General features: G+C 39.5%; 1 protein-coding gene across 1 annotated transcript; it reads left to right on the top strand.

Annotated features, from left to right (window-relative positions):
* Nucleotides 1-3,271: 3,271 nt before the first annotated feature.
* Nucleotides 3,272-10,062, top strand: CENPW (centromere protein W; the record flags this gene model as incomplete). Its single annotated transcript, XM_084262468.1, has 3 exons — nt 3,272-3,361; nt 8,183-8,296; nt 9,931-10,062. 3 exons carry the CDS (start codon nt 3,272-3,274, stop codon nt 9,955-9,957), a joined length of 231 nt encoding a protein of 76 aa, XP_084118594.1. The 3' UTR covers nt 9,958-10,062.
* Nucleotides 10,063-22,312: the final 12,250 nt, after the last annotated feature.

Genomic DNA, 22,312 nt, shown 5'->3' with positions numbered 1-22,312 from the left:
ATCTGAAAGCAAAAGTGACCAAATAATGCCACTGAAATTGCCTTTATTCAAAAGCACTGCAAAGGTGGTTTGTTTTCTTGAAGAAGTCAGACCTGGGTGGCAGCATTTTAATTGCTGAATTCTCCTAACTCTTATCATCAGTACACGATGATGTCTTTAGTTCCAAAACACCCTTCAGTATTGCTGGGGAAATGGGAAGATGCTGCAGCTGAAGCCATGAAACACACCCACCTCACAAAGAGAACGATTGCGTGCTTAAAAACTGTCACCATCTAAAACTGAAAACCAGAAAATCCTTTAAATAATATTTGAAAATGAGGTAACTGCTTGCAGAAAATGGATGCAAAACTCCTGCAGCTTCTGAACAGGCAACACATGAAAATGTGCCTATAAAGGCACAGAGCTGCCTGTTTGTAAAGCTGCACGTGCAGGACAAAACTAAAAACGTCCACTTTTCAAGAATTCATTTAAAATACACTTTGCATGACTCTTTTGGCTATTTAAATGATATTTTGTAATAGCAGCATTACATCAGGACATTACCGATTCTGTCAGAAAGGCAGAAAACAGACATGTTCAAATTCAGAAACCCAAGGTTGCAGTTTTCTATGATTTACTGTAACATAATCATTAACACACAAATACAAATCGAATAATGTACACAGTTGGGATTATTATGAAATTTAGTAATTTAATTAAGTACAAAATAACCTTGTCCATAGCAATGCATAAAGTACAGCAATACTATTATTTCTTGTTCTGCAGTATTCCCGCATTAAAATTATACTATTAAAGAGCTCTGTTTACAGAAATATTTCTTGATAAAGCAATTAAAATATATGTTCAGGGAGAAATTTTAGCTATTGAAGTTCATATTTGTTCAGTAAACCAGAACCTATAATTTAACATTTTTACATCGGACCTCTGTTGTCAATTGCTTGCAGTAACTGAGGTCATGTATTTTTCAAAACATCACAAAAAAGGATTAGTAAGACTTGAGACAGCACATTGTGACTTTCTGTGGCTAAAAACAAAGAACAATCCATTTGAAATATCGAGCTATCAGAACCAACTGAAGTCTAACAGTATTAGACCTAATAGTAGCTTTTATTATTCAGTCATTGCCTATATAGTAAGCACATGAGTAAAGAGAACAGTTACTAGTCTTGAGTCTCAGTATCTCTCCTTTTCTGCCCACAGCTGCATAATTTCAAATTTGTGTGATGTATTTTTATAGCTTTAGACCTACAGTGCAGGTACTTCTGCAACTCGAGTTTGTAAAACGCTCGCCCATACCAGCTTCCCACAATCTGAGATCGCAAGGCCCATTTCTCAGCTCCAGTAAGGTCCAGTGGAGCTACTGATTTATCCCAGCTGTAGATTTGAATCTGTTGACATGCTGAATTATTCTTGATCCCAATGCAAGTTTCTATGTGTATATTACAAGCGTTGCAGTGTATGACCCTATGTAGCTCCTGAGTCATAGCCATTTAGTTAACTGAAAAAACAAATGTTTACTTCTAGCGGTGCTGCTGAGCCATTCACTGTGATTATTATTAAATTGCAGAAAAAAAAAACCCAACCCTATATGCTTATCCATTCACAGGAAAAAATGCTAGGACCCCGACTTTAAGATCTGCACTGCTGTTGACGATTAATGGCAAGTGACAGTCAAAGCTGAAAGAACAAAGCATGATTTTCAAGTATCTGACAGAGTATGAAGAACTGGCAAATCTTAAATTGTCTCCTGCTGTCAGGTATCATACTTCTACTGGGAATACATTTTGTGCATATCACAGAATTAACTAAAATACCAAATCATAAAGATTTAAGAACATAATTTCAGTAAAACTGATTCATTATCTGGGTGCTGGTAATTTTGAATATATAAAGACAATAGATTTATGTTATTAACATTTAAATTTACAAACATCCCCATCGGCCAAAGAAAACAAAAAGCTAATAAATATGCTGAAAAACTCCATACCTCAGTATGAAATCCTGACCCCTTCTCCAACTAAGTACACACAGTCCAAATAGACTGAGAATGCCAAGCTACAGGGGCCCCTCTGTGGGGAAACCTGTATTTCAGTCAGCAGCATCCGTCAGCCAAAATAGAAGCGTAGGGACAGATGCTAGAGAAAGGATGATGCTTCTACGTGGTGGCCGCTGTCAGAACGACCATTTCTGTGCACTATTAAGCCTACACCATACATGTCCTAATGCAGGATTTTATCTGGATTTATGCAGAGCACGGATCTATCACTCTTAAGTTCATTTTGGTGGAGGCTCATGGTGTTAATTAGGCTCTTGGTCCTGCAGCTGGCCCAGGCTAGGCCCTTTAGCAGCAGGGTCACGCAAGGCAATAAAGAAGAGAAGCCTGTGGCCCAATTGCCTTGAATTCTGCAGCAAATAAATTCAATCACACTGAGGAGGTGTCTGCCAACTTAAAACCCCCTTGTTCGCGGCCTGAGGGGTGTTTAGGCAGCACCACGCCAGTGCCTCTGACCGCTGCTACACTCCCTCTGGTTTGGGGCACCTCAGCACCCGGCGCTGGCCAGTCTTGAAGGCTGGGTAAAGGCACTCGGGAAGCTGCCACGTCTTCCTTGCTGATCAAAGGCGGCCTGGGCGGCGGTGCGGGTAACTTGCCACAGGCAGAGCTCAGACAGTTTCCCTCCACTCACAAGGGCCGCGGTTTGACATGCAGCTCCTTGCGAGAGGAACGACGGCCGCAGCGTCCACCTGGGGCCCGCCCGTGGACGCAGCACCGGGCCGCGGAGCTGCGCTCGGCCCACGCACGGTACACGGCCAGGCCCAGCGGCCCCAGGGGCTCGGGATCGCCGCGGGCGGTGCCTGGGGAAGGGCACACGGGAGGCGCAGGTGGGATGGCGCCTCTTTCCTTCTCAGCTTTCTCCGCGGCGGCTCGGCCGCCCGGGGCAGAGGCGCCGTACGGCTCCCCCTGAACCACTACGATTTCATGCGGTTTCCCAGAGAAACGCTTCAGCGCCGCTGCGACGGGAGGGGCCGCGCCGCGCCCCTGGGAGCGGGAGGGACGCGGAGGGTTGCCGGGCCGGGCCGTCCCCTCAGCCCGCGGGCCGCCCCGCTCCTCGGAGGGGGGGGGCGGGCGGCGCTGCGGCCGGACGTTGGGAAGTGCGTCACGGCGGGCCCGCGCCTGCGCCAGGGCGGCGGATTCGAACGGCGGTTCCGAGGGCGGTTGGGCGGCGGCTCCGTGCCTGGCGACAGCGGCCTCAGAGGCGGCGGAGGGAGGAGGATGAAGCGCACGACGTCCCGCAGCACTTTGCGGAAGATAATCAAGAAGCACAAGGCGCAGCTGCGCCTGGCGGCTAACGTCGACCTGCTGGTGAGGAGGGAGAGGGGCTGGGCGCCGAGCGTGCGGCCTGGAGCTGGGTGCGGGCCGCTCCGCCCCTCAGCACAGCAGCCTGCCTGCCTGCTCGGGGCACGGGCTGGGCCTGCTTCGGGCGGCCGGCTGGCTGAGAGCCCCGCGGGCAGCGCGGCCAGCTCAAGGGCCGAATCCATGAGTAGTCTCCGAGGGAGCCCGGGCTCGCAGCTCAGGGCAGGGAGCAGTTGTGCTGGAGGCCGTGGCGGGCAGCTGCGGCTGGTCTGGCTCCTCAGGGTCAGGTGTTCCCAGATGGGAGCGTTTGGTCTTTCAAAGTTTCCTTCCGTGAAAGATTCGGGGATGCTTTGGAGCTGCTGGGTGTAATGGGATGTCAAGATTTTACTGCTTTCTGTAGTGACCTACAGGCGGAGGGGAGGAAAATCTTGTCAGGGGGTAGACGATGGGTTGGTGTAACAAAATACCAGTAAGTAGTCATCACAGCTTTGGGCTTTGCTGGTAGCTGCTGCGTTACAGGCTTCTGGCAGGGAGTTTTGGGGATTCAGGGACAAGCTGATTCATTGTGTCACTGTATGGACACACTTCTGTTCAGAGAGCTATATGTGGGTGGACTGAGACATAGGAATCTTTATTACATGGCAGTAAGGTGCAGATGTTTGTGTAGAGCAGTTTGGGTATGCAGATATCAGTCACCTGAACTGATATTAATGGGTTTCTAAACTGTTAAGGCACCTTGAGTGTAGAAGGCTGTCTGAATGCTCTCTGTCCATAACTAAGGAATGATAAGTCTTGTTAGTAATCCAATGAGGACAATAACATGTTTGGATTCTGTTCATGGGTTAAAAACACCTGCTGTAAAGGTGTACACATAACAGAGCTACACTGAACAAGCCTCAGAAAACTGAGGCCAACTAAGGTGGATTCCTTCTGACCTGCAATAAGGGATTTGTGGTACAGGCAGGGTTTATCTCACTGACAAATGACTACAGCAAGGAAACCTGTCCTCAACAGAGCTCGTGGTAGCTGCCATATTGGGGAATAAAAAAAGTGCATTAAAATACTCTTTGAAGTGGCTTAATAGCCTTAACTTGATAGACCGTCATGCCCTCTTGTTTTCAGATGTGCATGATTCTCAGAGCATTAATGTATATTGTATGCTACTATGGTCCCTGCTTTTAAATGTAAGTCCTTGTTTTATATATGTATAAAAGTTTTGTCTTGCAGCATCTTGAAGGTTGGTATCTGGATATATGATGCTAAATATAAATATATGAAGTTAAAATACATATAATGAGATTAATATAAAGGAATATGATAGTTAAATGGAAGGATTTACATTTGAATGTAAACAATATGTTTTTCTAATTGGTCTAATAAAAATATGATCTCTTACTATGATTTTTTCTACCTTTGGAGTATTTTGTGGACTGAGGACCTGGCCCCTTGCTACTCATCCTCAGACTCACTCAAAGCTTAGTCTGGAATGCAGTAGTCAACTAGTCAAATTTAGGCAATCCCTAATAAAAATTTTTGTGGTCATTAGTAACAGTTGGTTTGTGTTTCCATGGTCATGATAATTTGTCTTCAAGGTAGCATAGCTGTCTGAAACAGGGTAAGTGGGACATCTCAGCTATTGGTTCTCATCTCCTCCTCCTGGTCCTGGCACTAATATTCTGCTGGCTGCAGAGGCCAGTGAATTGAATTGACTGATACTAATGAAAAACAACAGTCTGATCTAGCTTGAAATATGGCTTGTTCCAACACAATGGATGAGATGAGAATGAATTTTAATAATGTGGTGGAAGCTTAGATTCTCTCTTCTGGTGATGTCAAATGAAATGCCTTTTAATGTTAGGAGGCTTGGCTTTTATATTTTACTTTTGAACAGGATTGTCCAGGGGTGGTGATTGTCCATGATGTTCTTCAGCTAGGCATGTGGCTAACAGCTCTTTTATTTCTATAACTAAAACAACAACACAGCTGAAGGTCTGCTTTATTGAAGCTAAGAGAGAGGTGGGGGAGTTTAGTCCTGTAGCTAGACAAGTAACAAGCTTGGAGAGTATGTTTTTTAGTGTCTCTTACTCCCTACTGACCTTGTAAGAGTGATTAGATTGTGTGCTGTGGAACTTCATGTAGTAGGTGCCTTAACAAGCCAAACCCATATACATTTTGAGCAGAGTGCTTATGTCTTAAGCAAGAAAATATGAGAATTGACTAGCTCAGTTTCTTGGCTCTCTTCCTGAATGATCCATGCTTTATGTTTGAATTTCCTGTGGTTCTTAGCCAGTTCTTCTTGGCTTCTGACATGATCAGATTGTTGTCCTGACCTTCAGCAATTGTTTTTCCTCGTGAAGCCAATGCCATCCTACGTGGTCACTGCTAACAAGTTTGAAGGATGTAAGAACTCAGACAATTTTGATAAATACCTGAATGGAGTTTCTTCTTCACTTCCCAGTTTCTTTTGATCAAAGTTTGAAGGTTTCTCAGAACCTGTTTCCTAAGTGTTAACATCTTTCTCCGCGCTCAGCGGAGCTAACAAACTTGATCAAACTTACTCAAGAAGCTGTTGGCTTTTTTCTTAAGGAGTGTGATAATTTCTTTGGAGACAGGAATAGTGTTTAAGGTTTTTCCAGTGCTTGAATGGAAATCCAGCTGTTCCTCCCTCAATGGTCTGAGAAAAAAAAAGCTGTACACTGTTCTAGCTTGAAGTTATAGGAGAAAAGCAGGAACTCAGCTGTGTGTTTTATGCTAGAAGAGCAGTTTGGTATTTACATTGCAGAAAAGGCTTAAAGTATTTGCTTGAATGACCCCCCCTTTTTTCTTCAGTATCAGCATAGCATGATGAATAAACTATATTGAAGGAAACATATCTGTCTAAAGAATTGTTCTGAAGTTATGGCAGCAAAACAAGGGGCAGCTTATCCCTGCTATTTATTAGTTCTGTTGAACAGGTGTATGGAAGTTGCACTTCAAGCAGAGCTGTGAGTTTTTACATGTGTTCTTAAACCCACAACCTTTCTTTTGTGGGAGATAAGCATTCTGGCATTCTGTTGTATGAGGTGTTTTTCATAAGTAGGTAAAAACTTTTAAAATACTATGTAGAGGAATAATAATCTAGTATGTAGTAAAGCAATGTCTTTAAACAAATGTGAGCTCACTTAGGTACTTGTCAGTAACTGTCCCATTCGTGATACTCAGTCACTCTGTCTTTCAGTAGCCTTTCTCAACTGCCTTGAATAATCTGGAGTATCTATTAGAATTATAGAATGTGTTAGGTTGGAAGGGACCTTTAAAGGTCACCAAGTCCAACCCCCTTCAGTAAGTGCGGACATCTTTAGCTAGATAGGTTGCTCAGATGGGTGCTCTATTGTGGAATGTTCTGATTTTAGTTGTGCGACTATATTTAAATCTATAGGAGTTCAGGGGAATCTTCACGTGCAGGAATTCACTTTGAAAATAGGAAAAGAAAGATACAGGAATTCTGAGAGAAGATGCCATTTTTAAAGGCAGTTTTAAAATTGGTAAGTCTGACAAGGAGAGTTCCAGTGGTGAACACTATTTCAGTGCCACTGCTTGATTCTGTAGTTCGAAAATGGCTTTGATACTTTGCTAAATAAATCTGCAAGGGCACCTGCTTCTTGTGGAGCAGCTACCACCAAATGATGCCCAATATTATATAAATTTATCTGTTGCATGCTAGCTTCAGTTAGTCAGGGGATTTATAAAAAACCCCCTAAATTTCTTGTAACGCTGAAACTGAAATGCCTGTCCTCCAAACAGATTTTTGTTTGTGCTGCAAACTCACTGCCAAAGTATTTCCTGTGAACCCCAACTTGGAATTTTCCTTGTTATATCTTTCTAGACTTTGCAGATTAGGTATGGCAGAGTAAGTATATCACCTAATTCATATAAGTAAAGTTTTTCATATATTTCAGTAATATTTTTCTGAGCTTTTGATTGAAAAAGTATTTTTGTACACTTTACCTAGCAAAGTTTAATATTGTTTGAAAGTTTAATTTACGAAAGGTGTAATTACCAATTTTCAGGTTGGACTAATAAAATAGTTCACATAATGTCTGTATAACACTAGAAGGTTGTATTACAGGTCCCTTGTTACACAGGGGCAGGTTTGGCTGGCAGGTTTTTCTTTCCAACTTGGAGCAGCTCCTTGCTGCTTCTGTACTAGCAAAGCAGCATTCTGTATTGAAGGGAATATTCCCTTATCAGTTCTTTCCACGTAAAAAGGTTAAGTAAGTGCTGAGCTGGGGAAAAAACGGGTGGAACCTCCTGACAGTGGGGACTTTCTTGTTCTGTAAAAATGAATGCAAATGCTCTTTTTCACTGGAAAGTGGCAAAAGTCCTTGATCTTGTCTGTGGTCTTTTTTGTGATAAGGCAGGAATTAATTTGCTGTTCATTAAAAATCTGGACATTGTGGTCCCTGAAAGCTGACTGTATTTACTAGCAAGCAGAAAGGCTCCTTATTCTCTGATATTTATCTTTCTATTTTGTTACAAAAAAGTGTTAATACAAGTCAAATTTGATTTCTGTTACATTGGTTGTTTGATCATTTCAAAAGCACCTTTATGAATTAAGTATAGGACATTTCAAATATATTTTGCAAGAGTCTTGCAGTAAGGAATGTCTTGGGAATTTTGTAGGATTTTGACTGCGTGGCACTTTGTTTTCCTGTGAACACCTTTCAGGAATTTGAAAGCAGGCTAACATGTGAATGCTGTGTCTCAAACAATGAAGCTTTAAAAAAAACAACCCAAAGATGCTTAATCAATTTTAATCCTTCTTAATTATTTTTTTCCCCTCTTTTAAAGGTGCATTTGAACTTCTTATTGTTTCTCAATCGGCTGGCAGAAGAAGCCAGGACAAGTGCTGTTGAGAAGAAAAGTAAAATAATTAAACCTGAGCATGTTATAGATGCAGCAAAGGTAATAAAGCATTTCTAATATTTTTCTTTTTTTCTTGAATGTAAAATGTATTATGACAGCATATAGAAAAGTTTCCTGTGTTAGTGTTGATATGTTTTTATTTATAATCCAAAACCTGCAGAAATCTAATGTCCTTTAATCCATCATTAGCATAATTAACTGTTGCCAAGACATCAAATTAACTTTCCTTGCCCTATTAAACATAGCCCAATTTTCTTTATTAGTCTATGTTTAAATTCATAGTTTCAATATATGAGTAATTCTACACAGTAATCTACCAGCAAGCATCCATGGGCTGAAAGCTCAGGGAACTGGAGCAAATTCCAAAGTTGGAGGATCTTTGTTTCAGATGATAGTATATCAAGGAAACATGTCTTACCTTCAGGGATGTAAAGGCAGCTTTATGGAACAAGGGAGAGTTGGTTCAAAGGGGTTCAGGTAGCTTGTTTACATCTCCAGTTCTTACCTGCTTGGTCAGCAAGATGCTTGCAGTGGATTCTTGATTCTTCTTGTGGTGGTGTGTTGAGCAAAGGAGGACCTAAGGGGGCGGATTAAGCTGTGGATTGCTATAGGGGTAGTTCAGCATAACAAACATTGTTTATGAAGTGAAGGATTCTGCATTACAGACTATGTTATGTTTTGTGTACATGCAAAAGAAAGAGGAAGGTACTGTGTGTCTTTTTCTAGAAAGAGAGTAATGTCATAGTATGACTGAAATCCTCTTATATTTTGTAGCTCGTTTCACTTGCTAGGGTGTCTCTGCTTTACCTTTGTTTAGTTATCTACTCAGCTGCCTACTACTGCTGGGCACCTTGGAAGAGCAAAACTCAATGCTATCTGATATTTGGGTCCTGTGGCTTCTGTTTATCTTCAGTATTTTTTTTCCTCTGGTGAAATGTTTAGTTTGATACTTTCTATTGCTATAGTAACAGAAATATATACAGGATGTGTAGGGTAGCCAAGTGAATGTTACAGTTGGAATCTTACACATTTCTAATTTCTTTTTAACTGCAATCTTAACATTATTTGAACATTTTTGTGCTCCATTTATTTTTTCTTTAAGATGAGAAGAAAGGAAAAACTGCCTGTATTTTAATAATGTTAACACTTAAATGGTCCCACTTGGGCTTTGAAGTTCATTTTTCAACTTAAACTCCAAACCAAAAAATGTCCTTCCAAGGGTCTGGGCACTCATGATATAGAAAGAAGTAAGGCATTACAAACAAAAAATGAGCATAGGAGCTTTATAATTGCAACTTTTTTTCTGTTTTTCTTTTTGGCTAGGCCTAACAGGGTAAAAGCTTCAAGAAGTCTGCTGAGGGCTTGAGAGCACTATTGCCATTTCTAAGCATTAATTTTTTTTAATAAGCCTCTAATTTTACAGAATTCTTGATTATGAATGTACCTTTTTTTAAAAAAAAACCCAAACTTTTCTGGTATGGTATCTTTCTGTATGCTTTTGTTTTATTTCTAGCAGTTTCCTTAGGCTTACCCTTGGTTACTCTTGGAAACAGGTTGTTTAGCTAGGTAAACCTTTGATCTGAATAACAAAATGTTTTGGATTTCTTACTGCTGCCTGGGCTGTAGTGATAAAAACAGTGCTAATTTTTTTTTTTATTTTTATTTTTTTGCAGGTTATTTTAAAGAAAAGCAAAGGCTAGAAAACAGACAACTGGAATTTTAAACCATGTTTTTCTATGTTTTCTTACTAAGGCGACATCCTGTGAGCCAGCTTTTGCACTCATGGAAGTATTTAGTTTATTGATGCCTCTGTCCATGTTCTGAGTATCTTGCTGTTTCTTTAAAAAAAAAACAACAACAGTCTTGCAATGTATGTTTTCCATACACTTCATACATATTTGTGTGTCACTTGTCATTTCAGATTTTACCTTCTTTCTTCCATAATAATGGAGAAACACCTATACCAGTCACTCTTTGGGTACAGTGTGTCATTTATTATTAGCACCGTGAAACCTTTGAAAGGGAAGAGTAATATAAATGCAGGTTTCACTAAATCCATTATAGGCTGTACAGTTCAAAGCAGATTTACTTGCTAAACAAAATCATGGATTTTTGAACAATTGCTGTAGAAAGTAGTGTGTTACATTTCTTGGCTTCAATTTATTTATAAATGTCTTAAAGTAAATGTCCTTTTTTAAATGACTTTGAAATTAGGCTAAAACTTCTCTGTTATGGGGAAAGAACACCTATTTTGTATTTTTAAATCATGTTCTGAACTGTTAAGCTGGCCTGTAGCTTGCTATGATATATGAGACAAGTTGGTGGTCTGTAATTCTGTTGGTGTGGACAGATGCACATTATGGAAAAGAAAAGATGTGGCACAGCTGATGTTTCTGAAGTTAGATCCTGTACAAATAGTGAAGATAAGTTGGTGTGAGTACCAATTTATTTCTTCCCTCCTTTTGAGTGTCATCCTAACATGTCAGAATCTGGAAATGTACACTTGTGAAAATAGCTTTTAAAATTAAAATCAAATTCCTAATCTGATAATTTAAGTGGTTGCTGAACACTTTGCTTTATAAATCTGTGAATAAAGATATAGCTGAAACTCACAGTTTGGGTTGGTGATACAGTTTTGTGGAATATGTGATAGCTGATCCTTTGTATGCACCATGACCTGTTCTTAAATAATTTTTAAAGACTTTGTATATTGACTAGGCTAATCTTGTTTTTAAAATGCTACTGACTATATCCTAGAAACTCAGCAAAAAGAATTGCATTTCATAAATGTTGAAACTGGAGCAGTGCCAGAACTTTGAATTTTGTATCCTGACCATGTTTAAAAATAAACTCCTGTGCAACCTGTGAGAAGTTATCCTTTACAGTATGCAGAAGGAAAGGATGGCTTCTGATTTCCTTGGCTCATAGGTCTTAGTTTAGCCTGCTTCAACTGGATTCCTTATTCTGCATTTACTGCTCTTACTCCCCTGGAATCCACAAAGTAATACACATTCTCAGCAATAAGAAAGATCTGACCAGGTATTTATATCTTTGGAATTACTGTCAGGGGTTTTAAAAAATTTATTGCAACCCTAGATTGTCCTATGTTAATAATATTTTTTTTCTTAATTTTCCCCTGAAATTTTTTCTTATATAACATACCTTTCCTAATTGTACAGTTGTTTGAGTTCTTTTGGAACTTGTTTTGATGTCTGCTTTAAGCTTTATAGTTTGCCTGGGAGCAAGATCCATTTTGAGTGTAGTGGAATGTTCTTATTCTCGTGTAGTAGACAGATGATCTACCTTTGGGAGAGGCAAGGAATGGTTAAACCAAGCCACCAGTGTACTTCAAAAAAAAAATTATACCATGTGTTTGGCCTATATTCATGGTTAAAAAGGTGCCTTTTTTTAATAGGAGTGGGACTTTTTTTTTATAAGCCCTGAGAAGTTTGAGTCAGAACGTGTCCTGTCACTAGATTGCTGGTACTTTGTGAATATTTCACAATAGCTGAAGCAGGCAGGTATTCAGAAGACCTGAATAGCTTGGCAGGTATTCAAGTTTCTCTCTTAAACTTTAGATAAATTCTTACTGAAAATTAATGTGGTTAATGTAGTGTGGTTAAGCATTCAGAAATAGGCAATACTACTTTGTTTTTCTAGTATCATCGTCTTGAATGTTGACCACAGGGTTAATTATATTCATATTTGCAGCTCATTTATCCTCCTTTGTGCCTACACATGGGGTGTCTTCTCTACCCAGTACTCCTTACTGGTTTATTGAAATCAAAACTCTTGAAGCAGTATTGTCTAAATACCTATGAACTTTGTAGTATGTGTTAATAATCTATTTTCTGTTAGTGAATCTCTAATGACAAAGCATCAAAGCACGTAGTTCTAGAAAATGTCTTTCTGAACCAGATCTGTGGTAGAAGGCCTAATAAAGTTGGGTTCTTTTATTTGAATTGCTGTGATGATTCTCTGTGGTTAGGAGGAAAAGGTAAGGATTATTGAGAGGAGTCATGCTGATGCTTTAATAAGGTGTCTCTTCTACTCAGCTGTCTTCTTGACACCTTGAGAAACTGTGTTCAGAAACCATCGAGAATGTTCACTCACTACTGAATTTCCTGTGGTTTTAAAGGTAAGATTCAAGAGAGTTTTGAGGAGAGGTGCTCAGACAATACAATTGTGACCCTTCATTTCCTCAGGAAAGCAGGATAAAAAGCCTAAAAAATTAAAGGCACACTAAGACATTATCCAGTTTTCCAATTCTCTTCTCATTACAGCTTTCCCAGTGTTCTGTTTCATGCCCTACCCCACCCTTTCATGATGACCTATTTCATGGGCAAAGACAAGATGAATAAATAGAGGAATTTGCCAAAAGTACTTCTAGTGGCCCTTGTCTTGTTCTTCAGCTTTTCCTGTAGCTAATGTTGGTCCCTAGTGGTATCCAGGTGATTAAGGCATAAAAGAAGAAGAAAAATGTTTTTAAGCAGGTGGCAGTGGGGGAAGAGAGTGTTTACCCTGCTGAGATGGTGCTGCTCCTATTTTTGTTTCATCTTGTGTGTCTGACACAAGAGACCTGCTGTTTGCCATCCTGAGTGAGTCTTCTCATGAGGGGTATGCACTGCTCTAGCACTCATGGTCACATCATTGTACTTGCAAGAGAAGCAAAGAGAGAGATCATTAGGAAAGCTTTAAAATTTGATTATTGCATACTTTTAATTTGTAGGGCACCTGAATTCAATGGGTTTTTTAGGTTCAAAACTACTTTTTTTGGAAGTGTGAGACTGAAGAATGTTAAATTGGTGAAGGTTGGATCTGTGGAGAGATCTAGCTCTCTAACCCCTGGTGGAGTCAACAGGAATTTAGTAACTTGTATACTTGTTTCAATCAAGATCCAAATCATCACTGTTCTATTTGAACCTAAAGTTATGTTGGACCATTAAGTCTATTCTGAGTCAGAAAATCAACACTGGTCCTAGAGAGGACTCTGATGCTTGGAGTTTCATTCTCCTTCTATGTGGAGAAATACACTGTTGCTCAAAAAGAATCTTACATTGCATAATGCCAATAGCAAATATTCTCTGGCTATAATGATATAGTGAAGGAAGAAAAATCAGAAATACTTATGCAGTAATAGGAAAATTCTTTTTCTAGCCATAAGGTGGGGATAGAGCTAAAACAAGTCTTTTTCTTCCCTGCATTAACTTCCCGTTAGAGAAAATGCACTGTTTATTCCTATGAAAAAGTTGTGACACTTCCAGACTGCTTTTCTGAAGGCTCCCAAGCCTGCACTGCTGACATGTGTCAGGCAGTTAAGAAGAATTGTTTTAAGAAAAATTCCCATTCACATCAGAGAAGGGTGTTTTGCTGATCCATGCTGGCAGGGTGAAAGTTAGATACGGGAGGGTTTGGATCTCCAAGATTGTTCTTTCTCTGAAGCTCAGTGTTTCAGCATCAGATCGTTCTTTTAGTTATAGGTCTATAGTTATTTGTACAACACAGCCTTGTTTTTAGAAACTGCTTCTATGTTCTAAGGGCAGTTTTATGTGGGAGGCTTTTCTACAGGACATTGCTTATATAGCAACCTTAAGTATTAAACATATAGCTTGTATTAGTTGAATTGCAGACTCAGCATTCCTTTAGTCTTTTATCAGCTTAGAACAACTAATGATAGGGCATTGTAACTCCTAAATACATAGGGTTTTGAGGTGACTTATGATTATGAGTATATATTTAGAAGGTGTGACTTATATTTAAAATAAAAGTGCTGATTACAGTAAAAAAAAATATATATATTTTTCCAGAGCTCTAAAATCTGTCTAAGTTCTTCAGACCATTTCAAAGTGCTGTATGTCGTTGTTTATCAGTTCAATGTACTAATATATGTGCATTGGAATACAGATTCCTTGTTGGGCTTTAATAGTACTGTACTTGAGCTGCTATGGTAGCCTACTTGGAAGTGATAGAAGAACATAATGGAACAGATTTCTTACTTGCTTAGTTTCAGTTTTAGGGTGAGAAGATGCTGACAGCATTTTTGTTGTGCTAAATACAGAATTGCACCTTTTTGAAGAATTTGGTGAAGAGTCTTCCCACCTGACAGCTCCTGGTTCTGCAGATGCAGTCAGTTGGAATTCATTCTTTCAGTGTTTGTTGAACAATGCTAAGGAGATGTCAGCTTCTTGGCAGTCCACATTCATCAAATTCACACGGGCTTTGCCACATAATATTCTCCTGTAGGCTGGGTTATTAACGTTATCCTGACCAAACTGCTGAAAGATCTTTGCGGGTCATTTGATACCTGTAAGATCAAGTTTCTTACTGAGGAGGTCAGTTGCCTGGAGGGATGAATTCTGTACTTGGAGAACCTGGTAGAGCATAGGAAAATGCCTAAACAGCCTTAAAATGACTTCTAGGTTACAAAAGAAATGTAGACACAGCCTTACTACTGGGTAATGATGTGATTGCAGCAGTTAAATAAAACCAAAAAGCACTTCCTACAGGAGTGGCTGGCTCTTAACCTCCTAACACTAGGTCAGGCTCTATAGAAACAGACACTCCTGGGTTTTTTCCTAAGTGTGTGGGAAGCACAGGAAGATACATATTTTGGTAATTGAACAGATACTGAATCAGAAATGATAAAGGACAAATTACATGGGAATAGGGTTGGATTAACTGCATATTCTAATCCCTTATATCGGATTTAATTTGGTGTAATTTGTGCTAACCTGTAAAATTGACAGCCTACTGAATTTTTTCATTTGTTTAATTTAAGCATGTAAGCACACACACATTATATAACTGAAAATGGTTTTAATGAGATTTGTGCAAGTTTAATTAATAAACTAAATAAGGGAAAACATTTCAGTAACATGTAAGCCAGTTTTTCAAATGCTGAAAATGTTGAAATTAGCACAAGCAAGCCTCCAGTTGTAACTGTTGGAGGATACTCACAGGGTAAAGCTAAAGTTAACATACTGAGGGTGGGTTACATTGAAATCTGCTTAAATTCTTCAGTTTTTCACACTGCAAAGAGAACAATGCTGTTTAAAAAATCAGCTGTTTAAATATTATTGATTTCTGAAGGCTGGTTAGCATTTAAAAATGAGCTCAAGGAAATTTAAAGGAAAGGAGGATCAGTAAGGCAAAAGGAAAGGTAAGCCTGCAGTAGAGGAAAAGATTGTCTGGCCAAATTGTGTTTCTGTAGTTTCACAATTTGTCTTGCACATTTGGGTTTATATTGTGGGTTCCTGCGCTTTTCAGATGTAGAACGTTGAGTTGGGGGCAGGGGGTGGTGGTGGGGGAGTGTGGGGTGGGGAGTAGGGCAATAGTTTTCATGTAGTCAAAGTAACAATGCTCTTCTAAAGCTTTCCCCATGAAATTAGTGCTGTGTCAGTTCAGCCTTGACTTCAGATTTTCTGGGATATGGAATATCTTCCTAAATTGTCATCAGAGTCACAGATGGTAATTAATTTTTATGGTACTTTTTCTTTTGCCTGTTCTGGAAGCTTGGGTTTTTTTTTTTTCCCCCTGCAAATTCATATGAATAAACCTTAAAAATTCAGATCAGAAGTGGCCAAAAGAAGTTCATCTTCCTTGGTCTTAGAACTTTTAAAGAAAATTTTCCATAATTACTGAAAGCTTGCAAAATACATAACATGTAAATTAACTTACATACCTTTCAGTAATTTTTCTCTTGATTTTGTTTTCCTTGTTGTTTCCTCTTATTTTTCTGGCCAAGACTGGAAAGCATAGTGAAATTTTATTTTTAGAAAGGAGCAAAACCATTTAAAATTCCACTACTGTGAAAAGAATGGCTTCACTGTCAGGCTTTTGGTTGGGGTTTTTTTGAAGGCACTTTAATATTCTTTATGTAAATTTGGGCACTAATGCATTTTTCATTTAAGTGTTGAAATGACCAATAGGTTTTTCACCTATCAAAGTTTGTCACAGATTCCTAAATGCCTATTTATATATGAGTGGCTGCAGAATTAAAAAGGAGGATTCCTCTTCAGCTCTACTGGTGGCGTTTATGGGGGTTGGTTTGGGGTGGGTTTGTTTTGCCAGGCAGGGTTTGGTTTTTAGTAAGAAGAAGGGAAAGAAACAAAGCTGGTTAACTTGGTGAGTAGGCACTGTAGTTAGTACAAGAAACCTTCAGCAGTCTGTTGGCTTTGAAATGTATACTGAGTTAAGAGAATTTGAAGAAAAAGCCTCAGAGGAACCATTAACAGCTAGGTGAAGCTTTCTTTACCTCTCTGACTGATGTATATTAAATGGGAAGGAGAAAAGGAGTAGCTGTGGAGACAGTTCCAAATAGGTAAAGACCAGAGATAGAGCCCTGGCACAGGCTGCCCAGAGAGGCTGTGGAGTCTTCTTCTCTGGACATACTCAAAACAGACCTGGTTGCATTCCTGTGTGACCTAACTTAGGTGATCCTGCTCTGGCAGGGGGGTTGGACTAGATGATCTTTCAAGGTCCCTTCCAACCCAAATTCTACCTGTGTAGAAGAAAGTTCCAGTCTCCTGGTCAAGGCAGAATACATTTCCCCTGATCTCTCCTACTGATGCTCTGTGGCATGTGCTCTCCTGCTAGCCATGGGTGTATGAAGTAAGGATCTGCTTGGGGCAGATACCCAGCTCTTGGCAGACACACTGTTGTATCCAGAACTTCCTGGGGGAATTTCTTCGGACATCAGTACTGGAATAGCCTTGGTGTCTTTCCATGTGCTTCTGCAGCAGGTCTGCCCTGGAGAATTTTCTAGCTTTTTCTGACCTTTCCTGTAGGTTTTGCTGTGTTTTTATGGACATTAATAGAGACTATTTTAATTCATTTGCTTTAGGTTATCCTAAATTGTGAGTAAAATTCAAATATTAATTGTTCCATGTAAACATCAGTCTTCAGGGAGAAGCCAAGCATAGTAGATGGCAGCCCTCACACAAGGTTTCAGAAACAGCATTGCTTACATTCCCTGTTCCCTGCAAGGTCTCTGTATATAAGTAACAGAAACACAAGCACTGAGGTTGTGAAAATAAGACCTACAGTTTAATGAGACTGTTGGCTGCCATTTTTGAAGTCAGGTCTTGACAAGGTGTGGAGTAAAGGTGCTAATCACACGATCATCTTGCAGCCATGGGTACAGAGTTTATTTTAAACGTTAATTGTTCGTGCTACCATGCCTGATGTTGAACTTACTTGCTAAACAGCTAGCTGGCAGTGCAGCTGTAGCCAGGAGTTGGAAGAATAGGCAATACTGGAAGCACAGGATGAGTGCAAGCACAGCACTTTTAGTTTGGCATGTTATTTGCACGAACCTAGCATCTTTTGCAAGGTTTTCCTGGAAATAGAAAGAAAACACCTTTCCAAATCATCTTTACTTGGGTAGAATGAATGCTTAATTATACCAAACTTCTCCAAAACAAACGTTCGTGTATTGACCTGAATTATACCTTGGATATTTCTGCTAACAATTTTTTCCCTGCTTCTTGCTTGGCCACTTTCATTTACAAGGGAAGAGGATGGGATAAGCTGGATACTCTTTTCTTCTAAGGAAAACTGTTCTAATGTCTGGGTTTGTGGGTTTGGTTGTGGATTTTTTTTTTGGGGGGGGGGTTCTGAGGGGGAGTTCTGGGTGAAGTAGAAAGGCCACGTATCTCTAAAATGAGCGATATAACCCAAGGGAATGGCATGAAGCTGCAAGAGGGAGGTTCAGGTTGAGTGTTCTTTACTGAGAGGGTGGTTGGGCACTGGAACAGGCTCCCAGGGAAGTGGTCACAGCACTTGAGGCTGACTGAGCTCAGGAAGCGTCTGGACGATGCCCTCAGTCCCATGCTCTGACCTGGCTGGCCCTGTGTGGGGCCAGGAGTTGGACTCAATGATGCTAATGGGTCCCTTCCAACTCAACATATTCTATGATGGTTCTGTGCTATGTGGTAATTCACCAGGAAGGTATTGTTTTGCCTCTACTAACTTTAGTTTAAAACATTTGTTCTGACGGCTACAGACCCCCTCTGCACACCCTGGATTTTATGTATACAGCTTTTCAGAAATGTAGATTCTTTTACAAGTACAGAAACTAGATACTGGGGGCTATGTTTTATTTTCTGAAGAACCCATCAATTTACAGTATCAGGCTACTATCCAGTTGAGAATGGAAAGGATTTTTGTTAGATTATCATGAACTTTTCCTGTTTTTTGTCTTGGTTTTGTGTGGGCTTTTTTTTTGTTTGGTTGGTTTGGTTTGTTGGGTTTTTTAATAACTACAGGGGCTAATAGATTTTTAAAAAATATTTGATATCATATTCCTCTATTCAAGCATGAAAATCCAATTATGACTCATCTCTCAGAGAATTCTTCCAGTTTCCATAACTTTCCTCATATTCTTAATTTTGAAGACTAAGCAGAGTTTCTTCCCAGTATTTTCTGCTCCTCTTTTTCCAACCTCTAACTTCAGTGCTAAAGGGAAGAGGAGAGAAGGTGGTTGCAGTGTTGCAGAACATTTACACTTGAACCTAAACAGGTACCAGGCTTTAGATAGTGAAAAGAGTAGGTGAAGCAAATGCTCTGCTGTTTTGTCAAACTGAGGTGGTCCTTTGGGATCATGATTCATGATCTAAGCCTTTGTTAGCAATGCTGTTGCTTTTGCTGAAAAACTGTGGAAATGTTTCCCTTTACCTCTGACACCCCCCAAAAACTTTTTCTGTTAGCAAAGAAGAAAATATCAGATACACTGTAAATGTGAACAAAGACAATTTAATTTCTTTACTGTGTTGATTATCGATTGAAAAACATTTTGTTTCATTTTCTTTTTATTTTTTTTTGCTCTGAGGAATACATGTTCTTCTTAGAAAACTTCTAAAAATTAGAATGTTTAAAGCTGTTTTGGGGGGACTTTAAAATGGGACTTTAAAATTTTTACTAATATCAGTTTTTTTAAAAAAACCCATAAAGTTATTGCACAAAAAAAGCAAAATAATCCTAATCATAAAGAAATGCTTTAGGCACACCAACTTTTTTCAAGTTGTCTCTTGGAAATTCCATGTAAAATTATAGTGTTTGTTAAAAAGCTTGTGCATAATATTTTTAGAGCTTAGTAAGTTTAACTCTTGTCTGCATCCCTCTTGAAAAGAAATGTGGACCATGTTTGAGACATAATTTGTGTAACAAAATATCTTTATTTCTGAGTTAATTTAATTTTTACATGCCTCTGTTGCAGAGGAAGTATACTTTTAATAAAAGTCATGTGTCCAGAGCAGTCATTTTTGCATTCAACATAAATTATTTCTATGTTGTTACTGTTTGATGTGAAGTCTACATTTTGTATGAGTAAACTTGTTAGTAGTTACAGTATGGATCTCATCTTACTATATCATTACCACTGTGCTACCAATCACTATATTGGAAATAAATCTTTAGGGGTTAATATAATACTTTGACTGACAAGATGCGCTCTCAAGCCTTTTTTACCTGGGCTGCTTGTACTACCCTTGGAAGCAGAGAGAAAAACAAATTTTGGCCTGTTTTTCTTTAATTTCCCATTTAAATAGGGTGTAGCAGCACATGAAACACTTCCCTGACCTTTAGCAATGTCAGAACATGAAACAGAGGAGGAGGATATCCCATGGTGTATAGTACATTAAGGGGATTACCTCATCAGCATGAAAGGTCCATAACTAATCTGCACCAGAGACATGTGAACTGTTGGGAGAAGGACATTCTTGGGGGTATAAAGAAACACACAGACATTTTCTCTGAGGGTTGCTCAGCATGTAAGTGGAACAGCCAGCACAGGGCGTGGGGATGTTTCTGAATGGCACTGTCAGATTTATTTTCTGATGCCAGTGGGTTTTATTCATCTATGTGCCCACACCCCAGATTTCAAGCCTCAGACGGTGATGATAAGACACAATCAAATTCTGCTTCTTATGGAAAATTAAATTGGGGGGTGAGGACAGTTGTTCATGGTATTTTTTTCTTACAGTAAGCAGCAAAGCTTGCTAACTGTGGAGGTCTAATAACAGGACCACTGTAGGAGGTAACGGATTGAGGGGATCAGTTTTTCTAAGCTGGTTTGAAACTCTACCTTTACACTAGTTTAGTGTAGTCTTTCTTCAGTTTTGCCTGAGCTTGGATGAGGTGAGTAGAGAAACTAATGATGTAGACTCAAGGTTTAGCACTAGGCAAGTGAGATGCAGTTCTACCCACCCATCACACACAACCCTTTAACCGCTGCAGTGATAGACCTGATGTCTCTTAGAGCATTTGTGTTTCCTTAATACATGTTTTTCTGTGTGTGGCCTTTTTTTTTTCTAACACAATGCTTGCTGGTAAATTTGAAAAAATGACTAAAAACTGTAAATAGAGCTTTCTAGAAGTAGCTCCTGTAAATGAGTCAATGCAAAATTTTTATTCACCATGCTGAACTCTTGCAAAAAACGTGGATTTTTTAGATCATTGGGTTTGAAAATACAAAGTGTGACTCCTTGTTTGAAAGTATTCCTTATCGTTAAGAGAAAAAAGAATCCAACACTGAATCTATGGAGACTTGCCAAAAATTGTTTCAATTATCCTTAGGTCGCAGCAATCTATTACTCAAACATGTACTACAAGTGTTGGCCCATATACATTACTCTTTAAAAAAAAAAGAATTAGCAGATAATTCATGCAATTTTCCCTCTTTACTGTGAATTGTTGTTGAAGAATTCAGATTCAAGTGTATTTGCCATTCAGAATTGTTTGTTGAATGTTCTTAGCGAGACTTGGTTTTTAGCTCCCTGCTCAGCTGTCTGTTTTCACTGATTGCCATTTGAAAGGCAGCAGCCTGCAATCAGCCCCTGAGTTTGCATGTCGTGTTTCTTTGTCCTGATTGAACATATGTAATAATTCTTAGCTGGAAGCTTGCAGAAGGCAGATGTAAACATGCCTTTCAGTAAACACTTTCTGAAGCGTGCTTAAATTGCTTGACTTCACGTTTCCAATGATAAACTGAATTTCATTTAACTTGGGAAAAGCCAGGCTGAAATATATATATATTAAAAGATATATACACATGTATAATTAATGCTTGTGGAAAGTGTTTCACAGTTGTTGATCGGTTCTAGCTGCAGAATTAGATAAGTGTAGGAAATAGCACAGCCTTGCTGCTGTGCATTTTTCTTTACCATATTTGTACGGAGCATAAGCACTAGATGAAAGATTTGACCAAGTGCATTGGGGAAAACCCTTCCCCTTAGGAAAAGTCCAGGAAGAACAAATGTAATTTCCAGTATAAGTGGTTCTAAGAACTGAAGCCCTTTGATCTGAAAGGAAGCCAACTACTAAAACTTTGCAGACAATAACGTTACGATACTGTGCCCTCAGTTATGATTTAGACAAGCAAGAGACTTTCTCTGTTATCTGTTCTGCAGTAGGATCCAAATCTTAGTTCAACTGAGGTAAATAACAGAAGTCATTAACATTTAAGAGATCAGTATTAAAGAACTTAGAATTGTGTGTCTTGTCTCCAGTAATAAGAACCATTCCTGTCACTGCCTTTTAGCATTAGATTTTCTCAGGGACTCAGCTGCTCAGCCAACTGGGATTTGTGGTTGCTGAAGGGGAATGAGTTATCGATCGGCTTCCTGAGATACAGAAATGAAGTCCATCAATTTGACTATTTATGATTGTTATTAGCATCTTCCCTGGGGCTTCTGGTGTTGGAGGGGGTTTTTTTTTGCTTGGGTTTTTTTGTCTGCAAGTACATTCTGGGCCAAATTTCCCCCATTTAGACTGGTATCCAAAAGTCACTTGTATCCCAAGTCATACAAGTGACCTATACTGCTGGAAATGGACAAGATTTAGCCCTGGTAAGTGGGACCTCTGCGTCTTGCTGAGGCTCAGCCTTCAGACCGCGCTTAGTTTCCCTGCTCCACGTTAACTGAGTAACAGCCTCTGTACTACTGCTAAATTGAGGGGTTTGAATACTAGGCTTCCACACTAGCAGATATTTTTGGCAAGTATGTACCTTTACCGCAAAGTTGTTGCTATTATGGGATTGTTTTAGTCATATGCTGCAGC

Source organism: Gallinula chloropus (genome assembly GCF_964237585.1).
Source record: "Gallinula chloropus genome assembly, chromosome: 3".
Classification (NCBI taxonomy): domain Eukaryota; kingdom Metazoa; phylum Chordata; class Aves; order Gruiformes; family Rallidae; genus Gallinula; species Gallinula chloropus.
This window is presented reverse-complemented; position numbering and strand designations above follow the sequence as displayed.